The following is a 21,866-nucleotide window of genomic DNA, read 5'->3' on the forward strand; positions in this document are numbered from 1 at the left end:
ATGGGGGCCTGGCGTCTGCCCCTCAGAGGGAGCTGGAGCCTAGGGTGAGGGGGCTCAATCTAGAAGCAGTGGCAGAGAGGGTGGTTGTTAAGGATGAGGCGGCACCTGTGAGCTCAGGACAAATCCCAGACAGCAGCAGCCCCACGAGTGTCCCTTTTAGAGGATGACTACTTCCTGTAAGTGCTCAGCCAAGCCAGTTGGCCCCCAGGGACCATGGTGAAGAGGGAGCACAGGGTAGGCAGATCACACGGGGATCTGGAGATGGGTGCCAGATTGCTATGCCCTTTCCGCTCATTTCTCAGCCCCCAACCTGTCACTGCAGGGACCCCCAAGGTTCCCTTTCCTCATTCCTGCCCCTGTCAGCCAGCACCTCTGTTTCTCTGGGTAATGGAGTAGTGGTGGGGAGGGTGCCAGGAAGGGTAGTGCCTATGCCTATTTAGAAAGGGAAGGAAGGGTTGAGGCCTGAAGGTTTGCAAAATATTTATTGCAGTGAGACTGTGTTGGTGTATATGCTTGTGTGCATGCATGTACACTTGTGAGTGTGAGTGTGCTTACATATGAATATTTGGGCATGTGGCAAGGCTGCCATGGACAGGTGCTGAGGCTGTGCACTGCAGAATTCCAGGGAGTACCATTTACATAGATCCTAATGTGAATGACACCCACTGAATTTGCAGTGTGGCAGCCCTATGTGTGTGGGTGTGTGTGAGTGTGCACGTGTGTGTGTTAGGGAGTCAGAAAAATATTTGTGCAGTCCTTGATAGTTTCCTATGTACCTACTCTCATCCTGGCTCCTCTCTCTACCCCCTTTTCCCCTTGACTCTTCTTCCTTCCCAGGTCAACTCCCTTCAACTCCCCAGCTATCTCTGGTTGGAGTAGAGGCCTCAGCATCCTTGCCCCAACTTGGGGGTGTCATAAGTGGGTGGGCAGTGCTGTTTGGCTGAAATGTCCTCACGGCTGGCTGGCACTGTGTATAGCTCATTCACATGAGCTATACCCACACTCACTACATTCTTTTCTCCAAAATCTGTTCTTATCTGAGGATGTCTGGACCAAGAGCACCTTCCTAATCTAGGAATGAAAGCCAGACTCCTGCCCTAGTACTTGTGCCCCACTCCCACCTCATCCCAGCTGCTTACTTTTGAACCTCCCCAAGTTCAAGCCTCTGTTGCCCTCCAGTGTGTTTTGGGTGGCTCTACATCCTGCTGTGGCAGAGGGGAGAGGAGCGGCAGGGTAGACCCTTTGAAGAGAAAGGACAGAGAACACAAAGCACAAAGGTTAGGGGGTGGGATGGACAGTAGCCCCACTCCCGCCTTCCACATTCTGGCACTGCCCCCTTCCCTTCCCCCTACCCTCTGGCCCTCTTCCATCTTCCCTAGCTAGTGGCAGAGGGTGAAATGAAGGGGAGTCTGTCCACCAGCAGCTCTGAAAGTCAGCAGCGGTGGGGGCAGGGCCCCTGCTATCCGGGGTTAGATGAAACCAAGCACTCTGTTATCCGGCATTCCCTTCCAGAGGGTTCTGCTACCTGACCCTGAGCACAGCTCCCACTCGGTGACCAGAACCCTGAGGTACTCTAAGATCCCAAAGTGCCTTGTGACTTATCAAAGATGATGGCACTAGCTTCAGCCTCTGTTTTAGCATTAAATACATATTTCTGTTTCCAAAGCTTTTGGAGGTGGGGAATCCTGTTAAGCATTCCAAAGGTGGCTGAATTTTCACAGACACCCCTCCCCTCCCAAACTGTTACCTGTGGGAGAGGATATGTCCTTTAAAGTAAGATCGTGATTCAAACATTCTGTCCTTTAGGGGACATCCTTTTGCATACCCTCTGTGGTGATGGGGAGAGTATTTTGTAAGCCATAATGCTCTGAGCCAACAGGAGGTGATCCTGATAACATTATTATCTTTTGAGGGTGGCTCTGATTTCTGGAAAGAGCGAAGGCCATTTGGAACTACGTGTATTGGGTCAAGTTTATGCGCAGCTCGGTAGAGCCATGCATGCTTTGCGTGCACGAGTATAGTCGCTTGTCTGTAAGGGTCCAGGCTGGGTAGGGAAGTTGTGCGGTGTTGTTGGGCTCTTTTTCTGCAGGGTTTCCCAAAGAGGAGGTCACACACAGCTTCCCCAGGGGCAGCTTTGAAAAGAGGCAGCATTCTTTGCTGTACTTCCAAAATGGTGTCTTTGTACTTTATAGTCACACCCTGCATATAGTGATGGCTTCCAATTATTATTTTTAAATTTTATTTAATGACCAGTGGCACATAGTACTTTATTATGTGCCAGGCAGTGATTGAAGCAGTTCACAAAATTAACTCATTGAATCCTCATAATAGCCTAGGAGGTAGATCCCAGTATTACCTGCATTTACTAGATTAATCAGAATATTTAAGTTACCAAACATTAAAACACTCACCAATGCCGAATAACTGAGGTCTTGTTTGATAGGCATTTTAGAGCATTTTAGTCTGTGTAGTGGTCTATTTACTGTCCTTTCTGCTTGGCTCCTCCTTGCTCTACCTAAGAGGCAGGGAGTTGTCTAGAAGCCAGACTCTCCTCCCTTCTCCATTCCCACTTCAGTGTGGGATGGTGTCCAGGTGGGGATCACTCCAGAGTACCAGGGTCGGTTGCAGTGGCCGACCCTATCTCTCCAGAGACCCCACCCTCTCCATCCCACAACCCCAGGCATCCCAAAGCAGCTCTGGAGATTCAGAGGGTGGAGTAAGAGCTACAGTGAGAAGGCAAGTACTCAGAACCATGACCTTGGAGTATTTTGGACTGGGGTGGGGCGGGGGGGGGGGGGGGAGGGTGTTCCTGGGCTTCAGGCTCACAGGGAAGGTACTGGCATTGGTTAGCACTGGCCATGGGGATTTGAGCTGTCACCAACTCACACCTCAACAGGAGCCAAGCAGTGTCAGAGAGAGGGCAGGTTTGGGGACTGTGATAAATGGGAGAACCATCCCCCCCATCCTCAGCTCAGCCAATTGTTGCCACTATCTTCCAGTTTTTTTGTGTGTGAAATCTCCCAACTTTTAATTATTGGCATCTCATTTAAAAAAAAAACAAACAACTTTTTAAAGAAAAATCACTGTGAGCCAAACAAAACTGGCTTAAGGGCAGAGACTCTGAACACAATTTGCATCCTCTGTGAGCCTGAGGACTCCCTACCCTCCTCTTCTGTCCAAGGCTGCAGCACTTCAAGGGGGATGATGTTCCTCCCAGGAACTCAAAAATCAAGTGGGCTTCTAAAAGGAGGCAGCTCACGGCCGACCAGTGGTGGATGTGTGGCGTGTGCTGTGTGTGCATGTCGGTGACCTCATGGTGTGTGTGCCTGAATGTGTGTGTGGTCCAGTGGGCTTGTTGGGGTAAGTGGGGTCCTCCGGATAGGACCAGTATTTTCTCTGATGGCACAGGACCCGAGGTCAGTGAAAAATACTCTAGTAAATTCTCAGTAATGAGTAAACACCCCCACACACTCAAGGCAGCTTGGGTCACAGCAATAACCACTGATCATGTATCCCAACCACTAGCATCCTGAATCCATCCATCTCCCTCTGCATTTTCCAGTTTGGGGGGAAATGGGCATAGCCGTGCCCAGCATGTGGGGGAATGATGGGACCTTTGAGCCATGCGTGTACATTAACCCTTGCTTCCCCAGCCAAGGGGGTTGGGTAGACCCCTCCAATCCCAGGAAAAAGTAGGGGTCCTCTCTGTAGAGGGTCCCGGGACCCTCCTTTTCTCTCCTCTGCCCTGCCTAGATCCCTTTTTCTGAGGAGGGGGTGGTGTTGTCTGCCCAGGTAGTGGTGATGGGGAGCCTGGGCCACTGGATGGCAGAGGAACGTGGCAAATGTGTCTATATTGGATGGCCAGGGAAGACCATGCTTAGGGAGTATGTGGGGGCCCCTGGCTGTGGGAGAATGCAGTATCCTCTGTTCTCTTTGGGTTGATTGGATACCTGAGAATGGACCCCTAAGGAGAGCCTGAACATCACCCCACCCTACCCCAAACTCCACTAAGATTCCGACCCAAAGGGCAGGAATCTGCCCACTGCCATAGGCAGTCCTTGGTAACAAGGAGTGTGGCAAATCACTCTCCTTTTTCTTTTATGTTTACTTTTGAAAGAGATAAGAGTGTGAGCAGGGACAGGGCAGAGAGAGAGGGGGACAGAGGAGGATCCCAAGTGGGCTCTGTGCTCACAGCACAGAGCCCACCCACCATGGGGCTCTATCCCACCAACCTCGAGTTCATGACCTGAGCCAAAGTCGGATGCTTAACCGACTGAGCCATCCAGGCGCCCTGCAAATCACTCTCCTTAAGTTGGAGGGCATGTCCCCAAAGTTTGCATTATTCCTATTAGGTACAGAGGTGCCTCCTGGGACTTGTGGGTCAGCCTCTGAAAATTTTAAAGCATCCTTCTCCCTAAGGGAGAGGCTCCCAGCCTGAGGACCACATCCCTCAAATATCCCCAGTGGCTCCCCATACCATCCAGTGGGCTTCCTAGCTCAGGGCGCCCCGGAGCCTGACTGGACCCCTTCCCCCCATGTAAAGAGTTGAGAAGCAGTAGGGGAGGAGAGGCAATGAAGCCCAGAGGACTATGGGAACCTTTCTAGACCTCTCCTTTCACTTGGCTCCGCCGTCAGTCCCGTAACATACCGTCCCTTCTACCTGCACAGGCTTTGCGGGTGCGGGGGGTGGGGTTCACCTTGCCACAACTAACTGGCCCGCACACACACGCACACTCCACTGCTACGCGCACATTTCATCCACTCTCCGGACAGCAAACTAGTAGCCCCCGGCCGGGAGAGCACAAAGATCGCGTTTCCGGGCACCCCTCGCAGGTTTATAACTACTGTAACGGGACCCCAACCACCACTTCCACTCTGTCCCCGCCCCCGGGACCCGCCCCCACACTCCCGTTCCCGCGGCCAGCGCGCCACGAATGTATGGTCCGTCTTTTTAGCTGCTACGCGCGCGACCAGGGTACCGCCCGACACCCCCCCCCCCAGCCCCGCCTTCCACGTCGCCCCGCCTCCGCGCGCGCCCTCGGGACCTTCGACCCCTAGCCCCCCGCCGAGCTGCCTGCTGCTAAATACCCCTTCTCGGGGGTTAGCCCTCCCCGCCGCCCCGCCCTCGCGCCAAGTTTGTGTTTGCTTTCCCCTCCGCCGGCTCGCGGCCACTGGGTCCCCGACCCTGGGGCGGGGGCTCGCCCCTCAGTGCTTCCAGGGCTGGGGTGCAGACGAAGGGCTGGGAGGGGGAGCTGGCCAGTTCTCCCGGCTCGAAGGGCCCCCGTCGCCCCACCCCAGATTCCTGTTACCTCAACTGCCCACAGCCACCTCCCCCCCCCCCCCCCCATAATTGGCCTTGCAATTGGATGCCAAAGAGCCCAGAGTTGAGGGGGAGACAAGCTTTGAGCCTAGGTCTCTCAGAGCCACCCAACACCCCCTTTTTACCCACGCCTCCACGTCTGTGTCTCCTGCCCCACCCCACTCCACACTGCGGGCCCTGGGGGTCCCCAAACATGCCCCCACTTCCAGCTCTTCTCCCTCCCCACCCCCGAAAATAAAACTCAGGGACCAACATCTGCTTCCTTTGCACTTGCTCTGTCGACCCCTCCCCTCACCCACACTTGGAGGGGCTTCCGTGGGGGAGCAGGCGGGGTTCGGGGCCCTAATGTTTGCCAGTATTTAGCAAGGAGAGGGCTGGCCCCTGCCCCCTGAGAGGTGGGACTGGTGGGATGGGGAAGTTCAGCCCCGGGCCCAGCTGAGCCCCTTCCTTCCAGGGACCCAAGGATCCCCTCCCAGCGTTGGGAGCTGCTTCCTAATCGTGGTGGGGAGGGGAGTGAGGGATGGGAAGGGGGTTGGGGAGAGGACCCTTCCGGAGGTCCCGAATTCCAGCCAGTTTATTCCTAAGCCTCCCCCCTCCCATCACATCCCCCCCCCTTTTGTACTGCAATAATACTGTATTATAAGCTTGCACTGTTCCCCAACCCTAGCCGCGTAAGCATGCACGAGAAACTCAAGACCACACACACACACACACACACACACACGAAGATGGGACGCTTTTTTTTTCTTCCTCTTTCTCTCCGGGGTGCGTCCTCAGTGTACATAGCGGCGTCGGGGGGGCCCCGGGCCCGGGTGGAAAAGCATGCACTGAGCCCCCGCCCCTAGACTGCGAGTACTGTACAAATCCAACACTTGAAACCGACACACACACGCGCGGCGCCGCCACGGGGGTGGGACACGGACACGCACCCACGCGCACACGGCCGCGCAAGGGCGGGGGTGGGGGGCGCCCCGCCGTCACGCGTCGCTGTGCGAGGGATCTTGTGCCTTTTTAAGTCCCTGTATGTTAATGCAGACAATCCGGAGAGCTTGTGTACTACCAAAACCTGATTAAAGACGCCTTCCAGGAACCTGCGCCTCGCTTGCTTTCTTTGATACTTCTCCTTCCTAACCCACCCCTCGATGCAGACCCCAACTCCGGGGGTGCCTGGCTGAGCAGAGGGCAGGAGCTGATCTTGCTGATTCTGGGATTGGGTGGGGGCAAATTCCAGATCAAGGGATCCAGCCCCACCTCTACCTCAGCTGCCCCTAAGATGAGGACCAATAGAGAGGGGGAGGGGGACCCCAGGAGGTTTGGGGCCTAGTTGGACTCTAGCAACCCTCACCCTGTCTTCTTTCATCTGGAGGAGTGGTTTGGGGATGGACCCTGGTCTCTGGGACCTGAAACCAAATTGCCAATTTACAGGAAGAGGGATGGGAAGTAGGTGGGTGGGCACCTAAATCTGTTCTCTGTGGATCAGACTATTGAGGCCAAGCGCATGTGCCTGCCTGCAGTGGGAAGGAGGCCAGGAAGCCAGCGAGCTCTGTGAAGGGGCCATAGGAGCCTTCCCCTGCCCCTCTGCTCTGATGGGGGATCTGAGATGGCCCTGGCCTGGGGGAGAATGGTCTGTCCAGGGGGATCAGTGAAAGAGTGGATTGTGCAGAGCCTGGGGCGGGGGTGGGAGGCTGACGGATAGAATGTGGGTTGAGGGAAGACCAGGTCCATGAGAGGAGTGGGACTGGAAGAAGGAGGATTGCCGCAGAGAGAGAGAGAGAGTGCGTGTAAGAGGGGAGGCTCTCCTTCCGTCGTCCTGCACCCGGCTCCTGCAGGTCTGCTGTCACAGTGCCACACTTCACTCCTTGGGGCCTAAACCAAGTGTGGGGGCAGAATGGTAAGCTAGAGCTGCATTTCTTGCCCCTGAAGCATTTAGAATGTCCTCATGCTGTGAGCTCCGGGGCAGGCAAGGATGGGTTGGGAGCACTGAGACCTGGGATTCAAGTGTGCGAGGATCTGCTTAGACCCAGGGTAGACAGCCACCTTCTCAGGTCTTCTTACCCCTCCCCGCCCCCAGATGAGCATCAATGGCCAGTGTGCCCAGGTGGGTGGCCCTGGGGTGGAGGAGTGCAGGGAGGGCCGTGGCTTGGCAGGTGTGGTTTGAGAGTGGAAACTCGGATAGGTAGCTGAAAGGTCTGGGAAGGGCAACGGTGGTCAGAGTGCTACACTGCCCACTTCTCATCTCTGGTTGCAGGTGGGGGAGTTACGGCAATGGGGGCTCCCTGGGAGGACGAGAGATGCGGGGCAATTATGGCAATGGGGGCTCCCCAGGAGGATGAGAGATGGGAGGTGTGCGCCAGCCTTGTGGGGGAGGGGTGGGATGTCCCGGTCCATCCTACAGCTTTGGTCACTCACCAGCCCCCCTTCTTTGACCTTGGGACTGTGGGCTGAAGTGCAGTGTGCAATGTCTGGGCTTGGCTGGGGTCCAGGCAGAGCTGCTCTCTGCACTCCATCTAGGGAATGGAGGTATGTAACCCATCCAGTCCCCGGCGTGGGGGGTCACTAGTGTCAAAGGCTGAGGAGAGCCTCAGCAGCAGGGAAAGATCAGAGGCTGGTCCATCCCTCCACTTTTCCTGTTGACTGGAGTAAATATGGATTAGGGCTGGACTCTGAAGCTGGGGAGGCTACAGTCTTGGGGTCTGGGCTCAGACCCCAGCAAGGGGAGGGCTGGGACTTTCATTCTCTCTGCGGGTCTTAGCTCCAGTGGCCTGCCTCACCTTCTCCATGATTCACCCTTACAGTAGCAGCCTTTTGCCAAACTCCATCAGAAGGAGATTTAAAATAGAGAGATTTCTGGGCCTCGTCTCTGACCTACAGACTAGGGGTGGGGGGTAGGGAATAGGACTCAGGGCTCTTTAGGTTTAAAGAGCACCCCGAGAGACTCCAGTGCCAAGCCAGTCTGGAGAGCCACAATAAATAAATTGGAATCATAAAGGGTCGCTGACCTAGGAAGGGAGTAGGAAGGTGTGAGTCCTTCCAGATGCTGCGTTCCCCTTGCTGACACCCAGCACACTTGCTGCCCTCTGAGCTGGAATGGGAGAGTGTCACTGCTGTCCCCCTCCCACGGTATCCACAAATCTACAGGGCCAAGCACACAGAGGCTGTCTAGTGAACTCTGGCTGAATGAATGAGCACAGGATGGCATGGGCAAGTGGATGAATATTCACTGGGCTCAGGCATTCAGGAGAGGGTGGGGGAGGGTGAAGGGGACCTCCCACTCTCTGAGGAAGGAGGAACTTGAGCCCAGGCCTGTCCTTCCCAACATGGAGCCAGATGGGGAGAGGTGGAGGGACTCTGAAATGGAAATCCAGTATGCTCAGGCCCTGGGTGGGCTTGTCAGTGATCCTTAGGGCAAGTCTGTCCCCGTTCTGAGGTTAAGGTTCTTCCTGCTAAAGGGCAGAAGGTCCCAGGTTTCCCTGCATGGGAGGGTGGGAGGCCAGTGAGGCGATGGAAAGAGTTTGGGGTTCTGGGCCAAGTTGGTTGATGTGCTTTGTGAAGTGGGCTTGCCAGTGCCTCTCTCCAGGCCTCAGTTTCCCAATCTGACATTGTCACTGATGCCTGATTTCAGTTCTCATCCCTCCTCCCTCCCATGTAACAGAAGGGGAAGGCTTTGAGATGGAAGGAGAAGGTTCCACCTGTGATCATCTAACATGGACATTGTGAACAGAGGGTCTGTCCTATGGATGGGGCTTTTCTAAAGGGTAGAGGGAAAGGTAGTTGTGCCACGGACGCTCAAAGTGTCAAAGATGGGACAGGGAAAATAGGCAGAGGTTCTGCTGGGTGGGTGAGTTCTGAGCTAGACAGTAGGGAGACATGATCAGAGCTCTGTGTCTATCTATGGGTACCTAGCACTCAGTACGAGCATCTACACCACGGTGGCAACTCACCCAGGGTCTCACAGCATCCCCCTCACCTCTGCCCAGTCTTTAGCCTTACTGTTGGTAACTAAACATGACAAAGGGCCCCCAGCACAAGGCCTGGCACAGAACTAGGGCTTAATATTTGCTGAATGAATGAATGAATGAATGAGAATAGTGTAGAAAAAGAAAACAATTGCTGAGGACTTCCAGCCTGGATGTGAAGGAGAAAAAGCTCTAAGGCCATCTGGTGCCTGGCTCAGACAGGGTGTGCAGGGGTCCTGCCTGGGGTCGGATGCTACCCCATCTTGCATGCCCCCAACCCTCATTACATCCTCATGGATGGTCTGATCATGCGAAAGATTATGGCAGTTGAGGAGAGGAAAAGTCACAGCCTTGGGCAGATCCTCAGACTTGGGGATTCCCACCTTCCCCTCCACCAGCCTTTGGCTATTTGCAGAAACCTCAGCTGGGAGAGGCCCTCCTTTTCTCACCACCCTATCTCCCATAGGTGTGGCATCCAGGCATTTCTGGGCTTACAGAGGGAGGCAGTGATCTCCAAACCAGAGAAGCAGGGCAGGGGGCAGGAGGTGGGGGTGGGAGGGAGCTGATATTTATTGAGCAACTGCTATACGCCAGACCCATTGCTTATCTGATCTCATTTATGATCACAATCTCTGTGGAGTATGCATTATCCCAATCTCATTTCCTAATAGAGAGATTGCACACTCTGTGAAAACAAGGACCATATCTATCTCGTTCAATACCTGATGCACAGATGCATAGGCTCTAACATGGTGGCCAGGACAACAGACATTCTAGGACTTCTTCTTGAAGGAAGGAAGGGAGGAAGGGAAGAAGGGAGGAAGGAAAGGAGGAAGGAGGGGGGAGGCAGGAAGGGAAGAAGGGAGGAAGGGAGGAAGAAAGGAGGGGGGAGGGAGGGAGGAAGGAAGGAAGGGAGAGGAAGAAGAGAAAAACCCTCAGGGAAAACAAGTAGAAGGGAGGGTGATGATGCCTGCTTGGTGGGTGGACAGGAAGGTGTTTTGGAAGGTTGTTTTAAGCTCAGTCCTGGAGGAAGAATTTGTCATGTGCCCAGAGGAAGTGACAGGGACTCAGGCAGAGGGAACTGCCAGAGGGAAAGACAGCAGTGTGAGAACCATGATACATTTGGGGAACTTCTGGTGGCATCAGCATGGCTGGAGCACAAGGCGGGGATCAGAGGGCACTGATGGAAGTGAGGCTAGAACTGAAGGTAGGAGCCAGACCAAGGAGTGAGAAACAGGATTGTCATGTGCCAAGCCAAGAACTGGAACTGTTTTCTGAGGACTGTGGGGGCTCCTGTAGGTTTCTGCAGGTTTGAAGTGGAGAGAGAGAGGATCAGATTCAAGTTTCAGGAAGATTACTGTAGCAGCTGTCAGAAGGATGGGTGGGCAGTGCGGGAGGGACAAAACAGACCACCGGCTGGGGAACCACCAGGCAGATGTGCCCATGTGCTCTGCAGCTGCTGAAGTCCTGAGAAGGTGGTCAGGGCTTTCCAGTCCAGAAGGGAGGAGGCTAAGGGGAGATGTGGCAAGAGCCTAGAAAACCAAGAACAGGCCATCACATTGCCAAGCTGGACAAAGCTTCAAAAGGGAAAACGTAATCAACTGGAAAGAAACTGCCCTTCGTAAGCTGGCTGTGAATTCCCGAAGGAAGTATGGACTCAAAACACACCTGTAGAGGGCTGGAAAGTTCTTGACTGATAGGAGGGTAGGGGGGCTGGAGCTCCAGGGGCCCAGCCTGCATTTTGGGGTGTGGAAGACCGCCGAACTTTGCCCTTGTCCTCCACAGCTCTGATGGCCCTGGTGGCCAGCTCCCTGGCTGCAGAGAAACTGTGCCCTACAAGGAGGCAGTGAGGGCTGACCCAGACACTTGCTGCCCCCCTCCAGACCTGATTTCCTCATCTGTCAAAGGGAGGGTTGATCTACATGGCGGCTACGATGCCTTGCAGCTGTCATTGTCTTCTACTGACTGAACCAGAGCTGGCCCTGGGTTTTGGAGGCAGGGAGAAGAGTGAGGGAGATAGAATATGGGAGACAGAAACTGCCAGGGTCAGGGCCGGGGACCCTCAGGGGAACTGGAGCATGCACACAATCCTTCATCAGAGATTTACTGAGCACTTACTAGGTGCCAGGGACCATTCTAGGCCTTGGGGGACAGAGCAATGAACAAAACAGACCCAGTGCCTACCCTCATGGAGCACACACTCTGGTGCACATGGCTGGGCGCGTGGGCCTCCTAGCTTGTGGGCACAGCCCAGGTCTCCTTGGGCCCGGCAGGGTGGGTGACCTCAGCCAGTCCCTGTATGTGCCTCTTGCAGGTGTTCTCCGTGGCATCCCCGTTTGAGGTCAATGGTCTCCCACGAGCTGTGCCTCTGAGCCTGCCCTACCAGGACTTCAAGAAAGACCTCTCTGATTACCGAGAACGGGCTCGGTTGCTCAACAGGGTCCGGAGGGTGGGATTCTCCCACATGCTGCTCACCACCTCCCAGGTCCCACTGGCTCCTGTTCAGCCTCAAGCTAATGGGAAGGAGGAGGAGGAGGAGGAGGAAGAGGAGGAGGAGGAAGAGGAGGAAGAGGAGGAGGAAGAGGAGGAGGAGGAAGAAGAGGAGGAGGAGGAGGAAGAGGAGGAGGAGGAGGAGGACGAGGAGGACGAGGAGGAGGAAGAGGAGGAGGAGGCAGTGGCTCTAGGGGAGGTGCTGGGGCCTCGCAGTGGCTCCAGCAGTGATGGGAGTGAGAGGAGCACTGACCGGAGCCAAGAGGGTGCCCCTTCCACGCTGCTGGCTGATGACCAGAAGGAGTCCAGGGGCCGGGCCTCCATGGCCGACGGGGACCTGGAGCCTGAAGAGGGCTCCAAAACGCTGGTGCTCGTCTCCCCTGGCGACATGAAGAAGTCGCCCGTCACTGCCGACCTGGCCCCTGACCCTGACCTGGGCACTCTGGCTGCCCTCACTCCTCAGCAAGAGCGGCCCCAGCCCACTGGCAGCCAGCTGGATGTGTCTGAGCCAGGCACCCTGTCCTCTGTCCTCAAGTCTGAGCCCAAGCCCCCTGGGCCGGGAACAGGGCCAGGGGCTGGGGCAGTGACCACAGGGGCAGGAGGAGTGGCAGTCACCTCCTCACCCTTCACCAAAGTTGAGAGGACCTTTGTGCACATTGCAGAGAAAACCCACCTCAATGTCATGTCTTCCGGTGGACAAGCCTCCCGGTCTGAGGAGCTGGGTGCTGGGGGTGAGCCGGGCCTGGAGGCACCTTCTGACGGGAGGGTTGTGGAGGAGGGGGCCTCCGTGCCCCTGGAGAATGGCATTGCCCAGTCAGGGCTGGAGAGCTATGTTCTGTCTGGACCCCCGACGGATAGTCCCTTGGAGGTGGCCACAGACTCACTGCCCGATGGCCCAGCCCTTGTTAATGGGCCAGCTCCAGCATCCCCGCTGGAGCCAGGCCCAGAGAAACTGGCCACTGTCTCCCCCAGCCGCCATGCCATGCCAGGCCCTCGTCCCAGGAGCCGGATCCCTGTCCTGCTGTCTGAGGAGGACACAGGTTCGGAGCCCTCGGGCTCACTGTCGGCCAAAGAGCGGTGGGGCAAGAGGGCCCGACCACAGCAGGACCTGGCACGGCTGGTGATGGAGAAGAGGCAGGGCCGCCTGCTGCTGCGGCTGGCCTCTGGGGCCTCGTCCTCCTCCAGTGAGGAGCAGCGCCGTGCCTCTGAGACGCTCTCAGGCACAGGCTCAGAGGAGGACACACCTGCCTCGGAGCCTGCCGCCCCCAGGAAGGCAGGGCGGGCAGCTACCACCCGGAGCCGGATTCCCCGCCCCATCAGCATCCGCATGCCCACGCCTGCTGCAGCCCAGCAGTCCCCTGGCAGACCCCACAGCGCTGCCCCCGCATCTGACACAGCCATCACCAGCAGGTGAGAAACCGCTGCCAGCCCCAGGGTGGGCAGAGGGTGACCACAGAAGGCCTCCATCAGCAGGGGCCTCCCCAGAGCCAAGGTCAGGGCCTAGTGAGGATGCAGCTACACCTGTTCACCACCTTCCCCATTAAGTGTCTCTTCTGACTCAGGTCCCAGCCCTGTCACTGGGCTCAAGGGAGGGGCTACAGTGAACATGTCTAGAGGGGTGCCAAGGAGGCCAAGCTTGGGAAAGGTTAATAGGGGCCAGTGGAGCTCACATCACAGCCTCAGGTATGTCATGAGGCATTTGAACCCAAAGGATAAAGGGCAGAGTAGTTGGGAAAAAACACGATTCATTAACACGTATATGTAATGTAAACACGGGTACATTATAGAGCAGAATGTAAAATCCATGAGAATTTCAGAGATGAAACAGTGACGTCCAAGAAAGCCTGCAGCAAGCTCTTGGGGAGCAGCCTGGGAGAGGGTGGACTCTAGAGGTCCCGCCCTGGAGGATGAAGCACCAGGCCTCAGTTTATTCACCTGTGCCATGATCTCAGCCTCATCCAGCTCTGAAGACGCAGGACTCTAGGGCTCAGTGCCCAGAGATTCTGAAAATGTCTCTCCTTTTTTGTTTCTTTGCCTTCTTCTTTTCTCTTGCCTTCTGCACCCCTCCATCCCCCTCCTCCCGCAGGCTCCAGCTGCAGAAGCCCCCAGGGTCGGCCGTTGCTGCTGACCTCCGCCCCAAACAGCCCCCCGGCCGTGGCCCGGGCCCAGGGCGAGCCCCAGCCGGCACCAGGCCCCCCGCCCCGCGAAGTCCAGGCCCCTCCACCTCCGCCGCGCCACGCCAGCCCAGCGCGTCCCCCCGGAGCCAGTCCCTGTCCCGCAAAGAGAGCTCCTCTCCCTCGCACCAGGCCCGGCCCGCAGGCCACCCGCCCCGGGGCGCCCCGCAGGCCCGGGCCCAGCCTGATGGTACCCCCTCCCCGGGGGGCCCCAAGAAAGGACCCAGAGGGAAACTCCAGACTCAGCGCGCAGCAACCAAAGGCCGGGCGGGGGTCGCGGAGGGCCGGGCCGGGGCCAGATAATGACGCGCGAGGCTCTCCGCGGCCCCCCACCCTCACCCCGGCCCCCCATCCGCAGCCGGCCACACTGAAACAGCTCCCAGCACAGCCTTACGCGCCTGACGCGCGCCACCCGCGGCCCCAGCTTCCCGCCTGCACCCGCGAGGACGCGCGCCAGCATTCGCCGCGCCCGCCCGCCGGCCCGGCCGGAGGGGGACGCCTCGCCGCGGGGTGGGGGAGGGGGAGGGAGCGCCAGCCTCCCGGTACTCCGCCCCCTCCCCGTGACCCCTGCCATCCCCCTGCCGCCCTTCGGGTGGGGCAGGCTCACCCTCCGCCCCGGGGAAGGCTCAGCCACTTTTTCACTGAGGACTCCACTAATGGGGACGCCCCCTCACCTGCCAGGCCTCTGCTGCTCTTCGTGCTCCCACAGGGACCTCTGCTTACACCTCCTGCGGCTCCTTTTCCTCCTCCCGGCCTTCTTCCAGCCCAAGCCCACCCACCTCCACTTTGAGAAAGGCAGCCTCAAATTCCGGAAGTGGAAGTTCCAGCCTCCCCACCAGGGACCAATACCACAATCTCCTGGAAGCTGTGGTGGTCCAAAAGGCCTCCTCTTCTCAGCTGCTAGGCTGGGGTTGGGGAGCTGGGATCCAGGGACCATTGGTCTACTCAGGTGTGAGGGGGCAGATCTGACCAGCCCCAAAGTCCGCTCCATTCTGGACACCCCTGTGGAAGATGGTGGGCAGGTGATTGGGGGGGGGGGGGGCTGCTCTTCTGCACCCCTAGGGTGCAAAGTCCTTCTCCCCATAAATTTGGGTGGGTCCTCAATGGGAACCAGAGAGTGTGTGTGGGCTGCCTTCCTGGGCACATGTTTCCCAATGGGAAGTTGGAGGGGGGCTTTAAAACAGGTTTCACCCCCTCCCTTGGCCTCCTGATCTAGTGCTCAGGACCCCTCACCATCAGGAACTCCTTCTTGCCATCTAACCTCAATCCTGCCTGCTGCAGTTTCAGCCAACTTCCCTCTCTCCTGAGTTCAGTGGAGGTGGAGAATGGCTGTTTTTCATCTTCTCTGCACTGGCCCTTTAGAGATTCATGGACTCAGTTCTGGCCGGGTCACCCTGTCTGTCCTCCTGGGGTGGAGAGTGGGCTGGATCAGACCATCATCTGGCCTGACAGCTGGCCCCTGGACTCAAGACAGAAAGGCCCTTCTAAGTCCAGATGGTATGCTTGTGTGATGGGTCCAGCCTAAGTCTCCTCCTCCCCCAGCTAACCTTTCAGCCTGTCTCCTCTTGTCTTAACCCCAACCCAAGCAGCTGAGCTGTCCCTGCAGAGGGTGAGGGCTGTGCTGCTCCATGAATGGATATGGGGCTTCCTCCTGGGTCTGGCTCCTGCATAGCTCATCCCACCTCATCATGAGCCTCAACTGCCTACATCTTGGCCAAGCAGCACACAGGCTGCAGAAGGGACAGCCGACCCTGTCTATCTGGGACAGGTCCCCTGCAGGCCTTCTCCATCCTCAGCACCCTCAGCCTCTGTCCCCTGGCCTGGCCCCTCTGTTCTTCTGTGAGTCACAGAGAACAAGGCTAGGCAACCAGGGGAAGAGGAAGAAAGGCCCCAGCAAGCCCCAGTGGTCTGGCAGCATCCAGCCACCATCGCTTAGAAGGATGCCCATGAGGAAGTTGGCCCTGGAAGCAGCCTGGTGGTGCCAGCTGAAGCCCCTCTTGGAGAGTCAGCAGGCTTGGGCAGCTGTTTCCACACCAAGGTGGTGGCTTCTCTGCAAACCAGCCCAGGGGAGGACTCCAGGGTGGACGGCCTTTGAGGTCCATCCCATGCTGACGCAGAAGCTCCCAGAACACTCAGGAAACCTCTCCGGACAGAGCCCTCTTTGTCAACCCAAGACCCTCCCAAGGCCTCTACTGCCCTCTGGGTCCAACAGAGGGGGTGGAAGAGGGGCCACTCCCTGCCACCTAGAGCTTCTCCGAATGACAATCAGCTCGTGCCAGGTGGGGACCAGGGCATGACCCCCGGTGCCCAGGTCCTGGGCCTGCTCCTTGCCACCAACCGAACCGTGAATGTAGGGCCCCCAGCTTCACCTCTGCCCCAGGACCAACAACACCCTGGTTTGGTGTTGCAAAGAAAAGGGGGCGGCCTGAGAGAGCCCCAGGCCCATCTGACCCCTAGCTTCACCCAGCACTGGAGCTGGGCAGAGACGCAAAACCCTGTCTGCTCTCGGGATTCCAGACCTCCCTAGGGCTCCCAACTGACCTCAGGCCTCTGCGTCATGGAATGTCACCAAGGTTGGGGAGGAGGGGTAGGGGTGAGTGTGGGAGGGGACTAGGGAACTGACTCTGCTCTTCTCCCCAGGAAGGATCCAGGGCAGAGGACACCACACCTCCCAGTGTCCCCACCCCCAGCTGCAGCCTCTTCCCCCTTGAGCATCCATCCCCTCCACCAAGCCCTCCTGGGCCTGAGCCCTTTCTCTATAAGAGTGCCACACCACCACCACCGCTACCACCACCTCACCCCTCGAGCACTTTCCCATCATGACAAACCTGTGTCATTGGCTCAGACACAGGTCTTTTCACCCCAGAACATGCCTCCCCTCCCAACCCACACTGTGCACGAAGCGGGTGCAGGAGAAGGGCCATGTCCCATTCATGTGGGCACCCCCCTTCCGGGCTCCTCACGGGGGCCTGGCTCAGTCTTCTCAGCTCCGGGGATCAGCCCTGGTGGGCATGGAGTGGGGGGCAGGGAGGTGCCCTCCCCCTCCCCCAGGGAAGCCACTGAAGAATGTTTACATGCCAAACAGAATGTAACACCCTCCCCCACCTCTTCCCAGTCACTGCATGGCCTCTGCCCACCCTGCACCTGTCCACCCCCACCCCAACACCCTGGAAGCCGCTGTCATGATTAGATCGGGTCTTGGAAGGGAAGTAGCCATCACACCATTAAAAAGCCTGTGGACCTTTCGTTCTGTTGGCCTGGACTCTTCTTCCTTTGGGGAAGAGGGAAAAGCCTAGGCACTGTGGCTGGGAATGGGCAGGGGAGAAGAGTGCAAGTTGGTGGGCAAGTGGGAATGGACTGCCATGGAGGCAGATTAGATTGTCTCTATGGAGATGGAAACAGACGCTCAGGACAGGAACAGATAAAGGGTCACACAGGTGGAAGAGGGCTACTCTCTGTCTCTGATAGCAAAGCCTCTGCTCTCTCAGCTCCCCTGGTTGTCTCTCCTAGGAGACTCAGAGTCTAGCTTTGTGCAGGGAGGAAGGGAGGAACAATTTGCATTGCCCCAAAGTTAACAGACACAAGTGAGTTTGGAAAACCATAAAGCTAAAAAGCTCACAGGCAAGGAGAAACAATGGTCATTATTCTAGAAAAATCTATGGAAATTAGAAATGAATGCAGCCTATGACCTAGCATTGCCACTGACAGAATCGTATTATGGACTCGTAAACTTGTGAAATTCCATGTGTCCAAAGTTACTCACTGCAGCATTTTCCATGGAGCTCCCCAAACCTCATCTGCTATCTCACACTCAAAACATTCTGGAAATGGGAGTTTTATCATTAGATTCACACAAACTCATGTGGTATCAAAACTTGACAAGACCGTTTATAGTCTTCATTAATTCCACTTATCATACATGTTTGCAATGGAAATATCAAGGTGTTTGATCCTATTAGGGTATTTCATAATATATGGAATACGCACTAAGTATGTATGTGTGTATATATACATACATACACACACACACACACACACATATATATATATATATATATATATATACATAATTTTTTAAATGCGAATTCCAAAAGAATTCTCATCCCAATGGTTTGGATAAGAGACTGTGGACTTGTAAAAGCAAAAGTTCAGAGGCAATCTAAATGTCCACTAGTTGGGGCTGATCAGTACAGCATGGCCAGCCATATGATGGGGACCCTATCACAGTGTACTGTGAGGCTCTACAGTGAAGGAGGTGTAGACACTTTGTATACACTTAAGGACTGGGTCTCCAAGACTAAGAATAGGTAAAAGAACCATGTGTATGAGGTACAGCTATTTATAGATGAGTGAGGGATCTCTGGTTGCTTCAGGGAGGAAGGCTGTGGAGAAAGGGAGGCTTCACTGCAGTGTACTTGCGGTACCTTTTGTAGTTTGGACCCTGTGTTCACCAGGTGTAAAAATTTCCCCTAGGCAATACATAAACAATTTCTGTCTCAGGACAGGCTTCTGACTGTGCCTGGGATCAGTGGTAAAAGAGACAGGTTCTGAAGTTCTACTTTACGACTCAAAACCTGTGTAACCATTTCCTATTCCCCACCCTTGCCTCCTGGGATCCCCTTTCCTCTGACGTGCATGCCAGGGGGCTCTAGGTCCTAATTTACCAGACTTCAGTGGGGCCCCCACATGCTTTCACCTTTCTTCTTGTTTAAAAATGTCAAAAGCAGGTCATATTTGTAGTATAAAAGCGAATGGTATCAGCATATAGAATAAAACAGGAAAGCCCCCTGTCCATGAATCTGATCATCTAGAGGTAACTCCTATAAATGGATTTTTTTAAATGTTTGTGTGTGTGTGTGTGTGTGTGTGTGAGAGAGAGAGAGAGAGAGAGAGAGAGAGAGAGGCAGAGAGAGAACGGGACAGATCATACCAAGTGAGCTCTGTGCTGACAGCTTTGGTGCTGACAACAGTGAGCCCGATGAGAGGTCGAACTCAAGAACCGCAAGATCACGACCTGAACCAAAGCTGAAGTTGGACACTCGACCCACTGAACCATCCAGGTGCCCAATGGATTATTAAAAAAAATTTTTTTTTTGTTAATCTCTACACCCAACATGGGGCTCAAATTCACAATCCCAAGATCGAGAGTCACATGCTCTAACCACTGAGCCACCCAGGTGCCCCAATGGCTTTTTCTTTATGTTTATAATAACTCTCTCCCTTCCTTTCCCTGTCTCCCTCTCTCTCCCCCCTCATAAATAGAAGAGCATATTATACTTGCTATTCTGAAATGATTTTTATGCCCAGCGATATCTTAAAATACAGTTTTTAGTGTATTCACAGAGTCGTGCAACCATCGCCACAATTTTAGAACATTTTGATCACCGCAAAAAGAAACTCCTTATCCATTAACAGTCACTCCCAAATCTCCCCAACACCTCCAGCTCTTAGGCAACCACTAATCTACTTTCCGTTTCTGTATAGATTTGCCTATTTTGAACATTTCCTATAATACATGAAATACATTTCATACAATATGTGGCTCTTTGTGACTTCCTTCTTTCACTTAGCATTGTTTTCGAGGTTCATCCATTTCATGGCTGAATGATATTCCATTCTGTGAATAGACCATATTTTGTGTATCCATTTATCAGTTGATGGGCTTTGGGTTGTTTCTACCTTTTGGCTGCTGTGAATAATGCTGCTATTAATATTTGTTTACAAGTGTTTGTGTGGACATATGTTTTCATTTCTCTTGGGTATATGCCTAGAAGTAGAGTTGCTGGGTCATCTGGTAATTCTATATTGTTTTTTAAATCAATTTTTAAAAATGTTTATTTATTGTGTGTGAGAGAGAGTACAAGCAGGGGAGGGTCAGAGAGAGAGAGAGAGAGAGAGAGAGAGAATCCCAAGCAGGCTCCATGCTGTCAGTGCAGAGCCTGACACAGGGCTGGACTTTATGAACCATGAGATCATGACCTGATCCAAAACGAAGAGTCAGATGCTTAACCAACTGAGCCACCCAGGTGCCCCTGGCAATTCTATCTTTAACATTTTGAGGAATTACCAAATATTGCACCGTTTTACATTCCTACCAGTAATATATGAGGATGTTCTTTTTAATGGCTACATAGTAGTCCATGGCATGAATGATCCATAATCTATTTAACCTACTCCTTGTTGATGTTTCATTAGATTCTCTCTAACTTTTCACTCTTTCAAGTAGTATCAAAGTTAACATACTGGCTCCAATCTTTGCTTATCTCTGCAAGTCTAGTGCTAGGAAAAATTCCCAGAATAATCAAATAGATGAAAAATGGTATCTTGTCCAATTTTTTATTTCTCTTACTATTACTGAGAAGGAAGGAAGGAATGCCATGATTACTCGTTCATTATTTAACATTCTTTCAATCATTCATTCATTCATTCAACTAATTCTTCAGGCCATTGCTGAGCTCCACATGTACCAGAAGCTATGCCAGACATGGGACATTGTCTGAGAATTGAGGCAAAGCATAGTGGGCTCTCAAGAAGGTGGTTGTAAATTAACTTTCATTTGACATGTGCTATGTGCACTCAGGCAGAGACTCCTAGCCCAGACTGGGCCCTTCAAGGAAGGGCCTCAGATGGATATGATTCTTAGACTGAATTTTGAAGGACAAACTGAAGTTGGCCAGATGACGAGGAAAGGACATTCCTGGCAGAGGGAGTAGCATGGGCCAGTTGTGGAGGAGTGAGAACTACATGTCATTCAGTGTGGTGGTTATAGGTGTGAACTGAGGGATAGAGAGAGGAGTGAAAGGTGGTGGGACTGTGCCAAAGAGGACAGCTTTATAGGGTTGTAGAGAATCCCTGCTTTCCCCATTCTCCAAGCCTGAGATCTGCTGGGCACACTCACCTCCTGAGGCCCAACATGACTGCCACAGCCTACATGATGCTCCATGGGTGAGGAGCTATGAGAGCTCTGAGGACATGGGCACAGAGAAATAAGTGGCTTCATGGAGGCTGTTCAGTCAGGGGCTAGAGAGGGGCGATAAGATCAAGGACATTGGAGGTACATTTGTTAGTAGAGAGAGGTCCCTTGGGTATACCTGGAGAAAAGAGACAGGGTAGGAGTAGGGTGGGTGGTGCCATGCCTCTGATCATCAGACACTGGGGCCTGCTGAGACTTTCCCACTGGCTACTCAGGAGTCAAGGCCAAGCCAAGACTGAAGGACGGTCAGGATAACCTTCTGAGTCCTCAGAAGATGTCATTGCTCATGGTGATGAGGTGATGGGGAGGGGAGGCTACATGGTCATAGGAATGTGGCTATAGGTTAAAAGGGACACATGACACAAGTTCATGTCCATCACTCCAGGTGGCATTTTCTGCATTCCTTCTCATCCCATGTACCATTAAACCCAAAGTGGCATAACATTACCCATTACCACCACCATCAAATTTACCACAATTAATACCTCTATCTCCATTACCCACCTCTAACTCTATTACCAGCCCCATCATTACTCAAATCACAGATACACTTCTCCCAAACTAGGCTCCGTCACCACCATTGCCATCAACATTACCAGCCTTTGATGACAGAATGATTAACAAGAGAGATAAGATTCTTGCTCTCAGGGATCCTGTACGTCTTCATCATGACCACCACCACCACTTTCACCACCACAATACCATCACCATAGCCACGCCCACCATCACCTCCTCCACCATTAATACCACCACCACCGCCACCACCTTCAGTATCATCTACAATATAACCCTTGTAACCACCACTGCCTTCATAACCACATCAGTATTACTATTATCCTAGCCCCATACCCCTCACCCCTACTCCAACCAGACCCATCACCACCATTTTACCATCAGTATTCCCATCCCATTACCATACTTATCACTAAATTGGGATTCCATCAGTTGGAATT

At 54.4% G+C, this 21,866-nt stretch overlaps 1 protein-coding gene across 3 annotated transcripts in view; it reads left to right on the forward strand.

Moving 5' to 3' along the window:
- TTBK1 (tau tubulin kinase 1) overlaps positions 1-17,185 on the forward strand; it is a 41,214-nt gene extending 24,029 nt beyond the window's left edge. For 2 of the 3 annotated variants that reach the window (XM_058734030.1, XM_058734032.1), the window contains exons 14-15: positions 11,591-13,176; positions 13,853-17,185. In XM_058734030.1, the coding sequence (XP_058590013.1) occupies positions 11,591-13,176; positions 13,853-14,243 (1,977 nt within the window). In that variant the 3' untranslated portion in view covers positions 14,244-17,185. The remainder of the gene's footprint in view (positions 1-11,590; positions 13,177-13,852) is intronic. The other variant, XR_009262997.1, reaches the window with a different exon arrangement.
- The last annotated feature ends 4,681 nt before the right edge of the window (positions 17,186-21,866 follow it).

Source organism: Neofelis nebulosa, chromosome 6 (assembly GCF_028018385.1).
Source record: "Neofelis nebulosa isolate mNeoNeb1 chromosome 6, mNeoNeb1.pri, whole genome shotgun sequence".
NCBI classification, from domain to species: Eukaryota; Metazoa; Chordata; class Mammalia; order Carnivora; family Felidae; genus Neofelis; species Neofelis nebulosa.